Source organism: Hordeum vulgare, chromosome 7H (assembly GCF_904849725.1).
Source record: "Hordeum vulgare subsp. vulgare chromosome 7H, MorexV3_pseudomolecules_assembly, whole genome shotgun sequence".
NCBI classification, from domain to species: domain Eukaryota; kingdom Viridiplantae; phylum Streptophyta; class Magnoliopsida; order Poales; family Poaceae; genus Hordeum; species Hordeum vulgare.
The window spans coordinates 469,975,559-469,985,067 of NC_058524.1; the positions used below are offsets into that span (position 1 = coordinate 469,975,559).

At 45.8% G+C, this 9,509-nt stretch overlaps 1 protein-coding gene across 1 annotated transcript; it reads left to right on the forward strand.

Moving 5' to 3' along the window:
• Positions 1–4,450: 4,450 nt before the first annotated feature.
• Positions 4,451–8,785, forward strand: LOC123411884 (probable beta-1,3-galactosyltransferase 2). Its single transcript, XM_045104845.1, has 11 exons — positions 4,451–5,020; positions 5,987–6,086; positions 6,188–6,243; positions 6,353–6,549; positions 6,671–6,734; positions 6,920–6,992; positions 7,094–7,214; positions 7,309–7,396; positions 7,478–7,603; positions 7,732–7,841; positions 8,260–8,785. Exons 1-11 carry the CDS (start codon positions 4,905–4,907, stop codon positions 8,406–8,408), a joined length of 1,200 nt encoding a protein of 399 aa, XP_044960780.1. The 5' UTR covers positions 4,451–4,904; the 3' UTR covers positions 8,409–8,785.
• The last annotated feature ends 724 nt before the right edge of the window (positions 8,786–9,509 follow it).

Here is a 9,509-nt window from a genome sequence, read left to right on the forward strand (position 1 = left end):
TAAAGGGTTATGTCGATGCAAGCTTTGACACTAATCCGAATAACTATGAGTAGTGAAACGGATTCGTGTAGTAGAGTAGATATTTGGAACATTTCCGAATAGCACGTAGTAGCAGCATCTATAAGATGACATAAAGATTTGTAAAGAACACACAGATCTGAAAGTTTCAGAACCGTTGACTAAAACCTTTGTCACGAGCAAGACGTGATCAGACCCCATAACTATATGGGTGTTGGATTCGTTGAAATCACATGCTGATGTGAACTAGATTATTGACTCTAGTGCAAGTGGGAGACTGTTGGAAATATGCCCTAGAGGCAATAATAAATTAGTTATTATTATATTTCTTAGTTCATGATAATCGTTTATTATCCATGCTATAACTGTATTGATTGGAAACACAATGCATGTGTGGATACATAGACAAAACATTGTCCCTAGTAAGCCTCTAGTTGACTAGCTCGTTGATCAAAGATGGTCAAGGTTTCCTGACCATAGGCAAGTGTTCACTTGATAACGGGATCACATCCTTAGGAGAATCATGTGATGGACTAGACCCAAACTAATAGACGTAGCATGTTGATCGTGTCATTTTTGTTGCTACTGTTTTCTGCGTGTCAAGTATTTGTTCCTATGACCATGAGATCATATAAATCACTGACACCGAAGGAATACTTTGTGTGTATCAAACGTCGCAACGTAACTGGGTGACTATAAAGATGCTCTACAGGTATCTCCGAAGGTGTTCGTTGAGTTAGTATGGATCGAGACTGGGATTTGTCACTCCGTGTGACGGAGAGGTATCTCGGGGCCCACTCGGTAATACAACATCACACACAAGCCTTGCAATCAATGTGACTTAGTGTAAGTTGCGGGATCTTGTATTACGGAACGAGTAAAGAGACTTGCCGGTAAACGAGATTGAAATAGGTATGCGGATAGTGACGATCGAATCTCGGGCAAGTAACATACCGAAGGACAAAGGGAATGACATACGGGATTATATGAATCCTTGGCATTGAGGTTCAAACGATAAGATCTTCGTAGAATATGTAGGATCCAATATGGGCATCCAGGTCCCGCTATTGGATATTGACCGAGGAGTCTCTCGGGTCATGTCTACATAGTTCTCGAACCCGCGGGGTCTGCACACTTAAGGTTCGACGTTGTTTTATGCGTATTTGAGTTATATGGTTGGCTACCGAATGTTGTTCGTAGTCCCGGATGAGATCACGGACGTCACGAGGGTTTCCGGAATGGTCCGGAAACGAAGATTGATATATAGGATGACCTCATTTGATTACCGGAAAGTTTTTCAGAGTTACCGGGAATGTACCGGGAATGACGAATGGGTTCCGGGAGTTCACTAGAGGGGGGGCAACCCACCCCGGGGAAGCCCATAGGCATTGGGGGTGGCGCACCAGCCCTTAGTGGGCTGGTGGGACAGCCCAAGAAAGCCCTATGCGCCATAGGAAGAAAAATCGAAGAGAAAAGAAAAAAAAGGGGAGGTGGGAAAAGGGGGAAGGACTCCTCCTTCCAAACCTAGTTGGACTCGGTTTGGAAGGGGAGGGTTGCCCCCCTAGGCTCGGCCGACCCCCTTGGGAGTCCTTGGACCCCAAGGCAAGGCTCCCCCTCCTCCCCCTATATATACGGAGGATTTAGGGCTGATTTGAGACAACTTTGCCACGGCAGCCCGACCACATATCTCCACGGTTTTACCTCTAGATCGCGTTTCTGCGGAGCTCGGGCGGAGCCCTGCTGAGATAAGATCACCACCAACCTCCGGAGCACCGTCACGCTGCCGGAGAACTCATCTACGTCTCCGTCTCTCTTGCTGGATCAAGAAGGCCGAGATCATCGTCGAGCTGTACGTGTGCGGAACGCGGAGGTGCCGTCCGTTCGGCACTAGATCGTGGGACTGATCGCGGGACGGTTCGCGGGGCGGATCGAGGGACGTGAGGACGTTCCACTACATCAACCGCGTTCACTAACGCTTCTGCTGTGCGATCTACAAGGGTACGTAGATCGAATATCCCCTCTCGTAGATGGACATCACCATGATAGGTCTTCGTGCGCGTAGGAAATTTTTTGTTTCCCATGCGACGTTCCCCAACAGCGTCTAGGGGGGTGGTCGCCCCCTGATGGCTCGGGGCCACCTCCAAGCTCCTTATGATCTCACTCCGCCTCTATAAGTCCTATTTTGTGGGGAAAACACGAGAGAGCCATCCGAAATACTTTTTCTGCCGCCGCAAATCTTTGTTCTGGCGTGATCCCATCGGAAGCCATGTTCCAGTGCCCTACCGAAGGGGGGATCAATCACGAAGGGCCTCTACATCAACCTTGTTGCTCCCATGGTCATGTTTTAGTAGTTTAACACAGACCTACAAGTCTGTAGTTAGTACCTAGATGGTTATCTATCTCTATGTTCTTCATTGCCAAGATCACCGCGATTCCCGTAGTGAACTATCTTATGCAATCACACTTTTGCGATGTGTTTGTTGGGATCAAGTGAATTGTGGGTTTATGTTCGATTATTCATGAAAAATATTTGAGTTATCTCTCAATTCTTATATGCAGTATTATGATAGATTTGTATGTCTCTGCGATCTATCAGTTTGGTTTGGCCAACTAGATTGATTTATCTTCAACGGGAGTGGTGGGTTGTAATGGGTTCAATCTTGCGGTGCTCAATACCAGTGACAGAAAGGGACATGACATGTATTTGTATGTTGCCATTAAGGATAAAACGATGGGGTTTATTCATATTAGTCGAGTATACTTTGTGTATGTCATGCCATCTTACTTAAGGCGTTACTTTGTTTTACTTAATACTCTGGATGCATGCTGGATAGCGGTCGATGAGTGGAGTTGTAGTAGATGCAGGGAGGAGTTGGTCTACATGCTTACGGACGTGATGCCTATATGTGTGATCATCGCCATGAATAAATATTGCATAACTAAGTGCTTTTCTATCAATTGTCCAACGGTAATTTGTGTACCCATCGTATGCTTTCTACGAGAGAGAAGCATCTAGCGAAAACTATGCTTCCCGGGTCTCCACAAATTAAATTCCAAAAATACTAAAAATATTGCTGCCATTTATTTACCTTTATTTTATTTTGCATTTATATTATCTATCTATCGCTATTTATCGCTTGCAAGTAACCAGTTCAAAGGGATTGGCAACCCTCTTACATGCGTTGGGTGCAAGTGTGTGCTCTTTTATGTGTAGGCGCTGAAGACGAGTGTTCAAGTGGTCTTTCTATTGATTCAATAACCTTGGTTCTCACTAAGAAAAATATTTATCTTTATTGTGCTACATTTTCCTCTTCTCCGGAGAAAATCTCAACGCAGTTTACAAGTAGCAAGTTGTTTGGGGTTCGTGTGAGAAAACAAAGAGGATTAGGTTTGTGGATGGGCTGGGGTGGCCGGTTGGGCTTAGCTGTGTAGGCCTCATGGGCCATTTTGGATACAATTTTGTCTGTTGCATGCACATGAAATGCATTTATAAGTTATAGTGTGCATTTTAACTCGCACGTCATCAGTAATTTGTTCAACTTTCATTTTTATTATTGAACAGATTGATTCAATTATCAATGGCGTCGAAAAAATGTCACGCTTCATCAGTAGGGCTTGACATGACAAAAAGTTACACGTGACCACTAGCTTGTTGTCGGCAATCTGTTGGGTCACAAATACCAGTGGCGTGAATTTTAGACAACATGCCACGAGTAACTACATAAATGATTACGTATCAAAGATGCCACATATCCATTTAAGAGAGAAATGAGGGCCATTGCAGGTCAGTTGTCAATGCAAAGTGACCGCAGCAATACAAGCAAAATTTATATCTCAGATTTCCAAAAGACAATTTAGGCATCATAAGTGCAACGAAAGGGGAGACTCACTGAAGTGAAAGATAGCAACATAAATCTCCTCATCGTACTATCGAATTTGAATCGTGCCTTGCACGCGCGCGGTTACTAGCCATCTTAATGCGACACTGAGACAACAAAAACGTTCATTATAAAAATGTGGAAAACAAAACACGAAACTCAAACTACAGTTTGCAGTAACGGTTTTTTCTTTTTGAGATACAGTTTGCAGTAACGGTTGGCTGCACAGTAACCAGAGATTCTCCACACACAAAAAAAACATTTGCACTATAAGATTCGTGGAAGATTAACACAAAGATGGGGCTTTGACTGGACCATGGAAGGGGCAAAATTCACAATTTCTCCCCACCAGTCCAAATCATTTTTTATAGTTGAGCCCAAATCCTTCAGTCTAACAAACTTTACCCGGGACATTAGTGCTGCTGTCACGCCAGTGTCAGTAGTAACAATACTATAATCCGCCAAGAACAAGGTTTAAACCAAGAAGATAACCACCAGATTAAGGCGGCCGGTGCGTCGATGACCAGACCAGCTCTCCTGCCCCGAGACAAACACTGCCGAATAAATCCGGACGGGCGCGAGATCCCTTGCCTCCCTCGGACTCCACTCCACACAGCCCTGCCCGCGCGCTGGCTCACCCACACGCATCACAGATCGGAGATCACACGCCCGCACGCACGCCCGCACGCAGCCCCGCAGTTGGTGCGTCCTCCTCCCTGCGCTCCCCTTCCCCTTCACTTCAAAGACACCGAGCCCGGGAATCCAGAGGCAGAAGCAAGCAAGGTGGAGGGAGACTTGCGCCTCACAAAAGTGAGAGCGAGCAGCGGGAGGTGGAGGTGGCGGTGGAGTGGAAGCAGGGACCATTAGATTCTTGATGCTGGGCTTGGAAGTTCCTGCAGGGTGATCATGCTTTCCCCGGAGACCAAAGCCGTGTGGCCCTGAGCAGCCTTAGGTGACCCGACCCAGGCTTAGTGTTGCGGAGAGGGGAAGAGAGAGCGCGGGAGGGAGATGACGAGGGGGTTGGGAGCAGGGGACGAGCTGCTGTTCAGGGGCACCATCTCCCGGAAATGGACCTCTCTGCTCTGCCTCAGCAGCTTCTGCGTAGGCCTCATCTTCACCAACAGGTGCACGTCATTCCTCTTCTTCTTCCTCCTTCTTCTTCTTCTTCTTCTTCCTTCTTCTTCTTCTTCTTCTTCTTAGTCGCTCCTGATTTCCTGTGAGTTCGTTGGGATGATTCGTCAAGTTTCGATCGCTCTGACGGTTCTGCATGCAGGTTTGCTAGCTTGGGCCGCTCAGTTCTTTTTTTCTTCTTTCTTTTCTTTTTAGCATGTTCATGCTGGGCTCCTAAGACTTGCCTCGAGTTCTTGATGACCTCCAGTTAGTCATGAACAAGAACAATGCTCGTGTACGTTTTGCCTGCTATATTAGGCTTTTTGCACACACAAACACAGAATAAATTCGCTTCTTCCGCAGCTGATTCTGATCATGTCCTAGGGAATGTCTCCGTCTTGAGCAGAGTCCTTTGCAAGAATTACTGAATTCTATTGGTCCGTTTATTGACTTCTTGCGATCACCCCATTCATTTCCAAGGCCCAAGAGAGTACCACCCAGTACCCTCCCACGAGGCGACCACCAGTACTATAGCCGCTGTACTCCCCTCTGTCTGCACGAGCACGAGCACGAGCACGACTGTTTGCTGTAGCGTACTCTCGCCGGAGTAGTGAGCGTGGAATTCCGGGCGCCTGTACCGCCCGGTGTACTTCACTGGCTGACGAGACGCTTCTTTATGTTTGAAGATCTTGCATCGCGAGCAGGTCAGTCACAGGGCCATTAAACGCGAACTACCCGTCCAGCGTCTGCTACCACTCTACCTGTCGCCGCCGACAACATAGTGGTTTGGTTTCTGTTGCCCCGGCCCCACCACCCAGATCACAAGTGGTTTGGCTAAGGGGTAAAAGTATAGTCGCTTTCGCTTTTGGGGCAGTTCATCCGATGAAAATTCGACAGTAAAATTATTATGGCTCTGTTCGGCACTGTAAATCCGTGTGTCAAATTGCAGGCGAAATGCTTAATTTTACGTGCTGACGCAGGATGTGGACCGTCCCGGAATCCAAAGAAATAATCAGGAGGTCGGCCCTCGAATTGGACAAAATGAATCTCGTCTCTTCTAGTGATTGTGCGCTCAAAAGCGTAAGCATCCTTCCACTTATTGATTATTATATCTGATTGCCGACTTCCGCTGCGTGATCTGATCACCTGCTAATTCCTGCTTTCTTCTGAAAACACAACAGATTAACGAGCCGAGAGACGACATCGGGCAAGTCCAAAGAATTGAAGATGCCATACAGTAAGTAGGCCAAGTGTTGGATCAGTACAACTTCTTCATTCTACTAATTCTGACGCCACACCGGAGTGTCGGGTGGAGACTCACAAATAGTACCTCCTTGGGTGATCAGGACCCTGGACAAAACAATATCAAACTTAGAAATGGAGCTAGCATCGGCGAAGGCGACGCAGGACTCCATCCTCAATGGCGGCGTGCCGTCATCGGAACCGACGGCGAAACGGAAGTACTTCATGGTCATCGGCATCAACACCGCGTTCAGCAGCCGGAAGCGGCGAGATTCAGTTCGTGCTACATGGATGCCTCAAGGTTTTGCACTTTCCTGTTTGTTCCTGCCTTAAGATGCTTCTTCGTGACAAACATTCCATTGCTGCTCCCTGCCTCAGCACCGACATTGTGCCCTTGACCTGTTTTGCTGGGTTTACTACAGGCGAGAAAAGAAGGAAGATGGAAGAGGAGAAGGGCATCATCGTCCGTTTCGTCATAGGTCATAGGTTAGTTCATCATCAAAACATGTACTCTCATAGGAGTAGTTTTTGCAATGTAGGTTCAGGACAGTACACTTAGCATGCCTTTTTTAAAACAGGTGCACTCGGCATTTTACGGCTGATCTGCATTAATCCAACCATGACTTGAGATTTACTGACATATGAAACTTGCCCTTTGCCATATTGGCCAGTGCGACATCTGGTGGGATACTCGACAGAGCAATTGACGCAGAAGACAGAAAGCATGGCGACTTCTTGAGGCTGGTAACTTCCTTTGGACGCAGAATATAGTACTACTGTATTGATGATTGTATCTAGCTGTAGTACAGTGGTATTAACAGTCGATCACTCATACCGTCATGCAGGACCACGTTGAAGGCTACCTGGAGCTCGCAGCAAAGACGAAATCCTACTTCGCCAAAGCTGTGTCCATGTGGGATGCAGAGTACTTCGTCAAGGTGGACGATGACGTGCATGTAAACATAGGTTCGTACTGCATTATTTCAGATCATGGAGGTTCATTTGAATGAAGCTGTCTCACTAAGTGTGTATTGACAAGATTCGACCATATAAATTGCAGCAACTCTTGGAGGCATATTGGCCAGGCATCGCTCGAAGCCTCGAGCTTACATCGGCTGCATGAAATCAGGCCCGGTCCTTGCTCAGGAGTAAGCACACTTGCTACTCTTACGACGCCTTTCTTGGTCCCCTTGCAACAGCTGCTGAATTTAAGTTATTGGCCGTTTCAGGGGTGTGAAATACCATGAGCCTGAGTACTGGAAATTCGGCGAATGGGGGAACAAGTACTTCCGGCATGCGACCGGTCAGCTCTATGCCATCTCCAAGGATCTGGCCTCTTACATATCAATCAACCAGTAAGCAAATATCCTAAATACTCATTGTTGTTGTGCTAACTGACTGAGTTTTCTACGCACAAGTCAACACCTACCCATCGCATCGCATCGCTGACCGTAACCGTGATGATTGGATGGCGACATTTCAGGCATGTTCTCCACAAATATGCCAACGAGGACGTGTCGATAGGAGCATGGTTCATCGGAGTAGATGCCGAGCACGTCGACGATCGCCGGCTCTGTTGCGGCACGCATCCAGGTAGGTAACCCTTGGAACTGAATCGCTTCCTTCCTCTTTGAGATGAATTCGTCGGTGGTAACATAACGTGCCAGTCAGCCACCACCTGTATGTAGCTGCTGATTAATATTTTGGCAACCACACAGCCTAGTCGACCTGTATGCAATCATTTCGTAAGGCAGCGTAAGTTCTTTAATGTGTGTATAGTTTGGAGCTGGATCGGTTGCCAGTCAACTTCACTGAGTAGGTGCGGTATCAGCTGTCAGATTCAGAAACATGTGCTTCTCGACGTTGTTAAGAGTTCGTCATGTGCCATCAGTCTGTCAGGACGCTAGACATCTCATCTTTCCTTGCTTCTTCTTTTTCAAAGGAAAGAAACACACTTTTTCACCACGACTTCGGATACATTATTTTCTTTGTTTTTGTCACATTTGTGCAGATTGTGAACGGAAGGCTCAGTCGGGGAATGTGTGCGCCGCGTCGTTCGACTGGAGCTGCAGCGGCATCTGCAAGTCGGCGGATCGGATCAAGGAGGTTCATCGGCGCTGCGGTGAGAGTGCGAACGCCATCTGGAACGCAACCTTCTAAACTGAAGATTCTTCAGACTTTATAAAACTGCTGAAAGAAGAAAGGCTCATACCATCTACATACACAATTCGTGCTTTAACGGAGGGTGGCTGGATATTATAACGATCAACTGGAATATGTGAAGATGGTGGATGGAAGAAAATTCGTTGGTGGCCCATTCAGAGCGCGTACCAAGACCGTGAGATGACTGTACACAGTACACTCATGTACAACTACAGGCACGGCCGACAGCAACAGTCTTGTTCTTCTTTCTTGCGTTCATTCTTCTTTTTGATTTAATCTTTTAGTGGGTTGATTGACTAGGAATTGTATCGGTGTACGTAGGGGAACTTTTCTGTTTTAGTGCTTGAAAGGATCCCGGCAGAATTACTTATAAATATGGGAAGATAGTGGAGAGGATGATGTGAGGATAAAAGAGTGGAAGGAGAGGGAGATCGACAGGGTTCTCCCCCACCATTCTTGCCAGATGCCCATCGCTGGTGCTGTATGCTATCAAGTACGCCCTCAGTCCGGAATTACTTGCCGCAGAAATAAATAAAAATGAATGTATCCAGAACTAAAATACATCTAGATACATTCATCTCTTCGACAAGTATTTTCGGACGGAGGAAGTACGTAGTAACATAATATAATACTTTTTCGATTTCCAGTTGAAGTTGTGCGCCAGCGTACCCGTGGGATGGTCTTCTTGCTTGTTTTCCTTCTAGAAAATAATATGAACACTCCAAATTATTCAAAAATATGATGAAAACATAACATTCGTATTCTTTTTTTCCCTTTCTCCAATTAATAGAATTAGGAGGAAAATACGATGTAAAAAGCAGTTTAAAAATAGAAAATGTATATTATTGAAAAAATGAAGATTTGTTTTTCATATTTTAGAGAAATGATTTATTTCAAGTATTTTAAAAAAATATTTAAGACATTTAAAACTTTGTAAAAGCATGTATTGCCAAAAATGGAAAATTGTGCATGTTTGCCTTCCTAAATATTCATCGGTGTTTAAAACTAATTCACCCTCTTTTCTAAAGTGATCACCGTGTATTTAAAAGAATGGTCATGGTGCATTTGAAAAGATGTTCCTCACGAGTTTAAAAAATG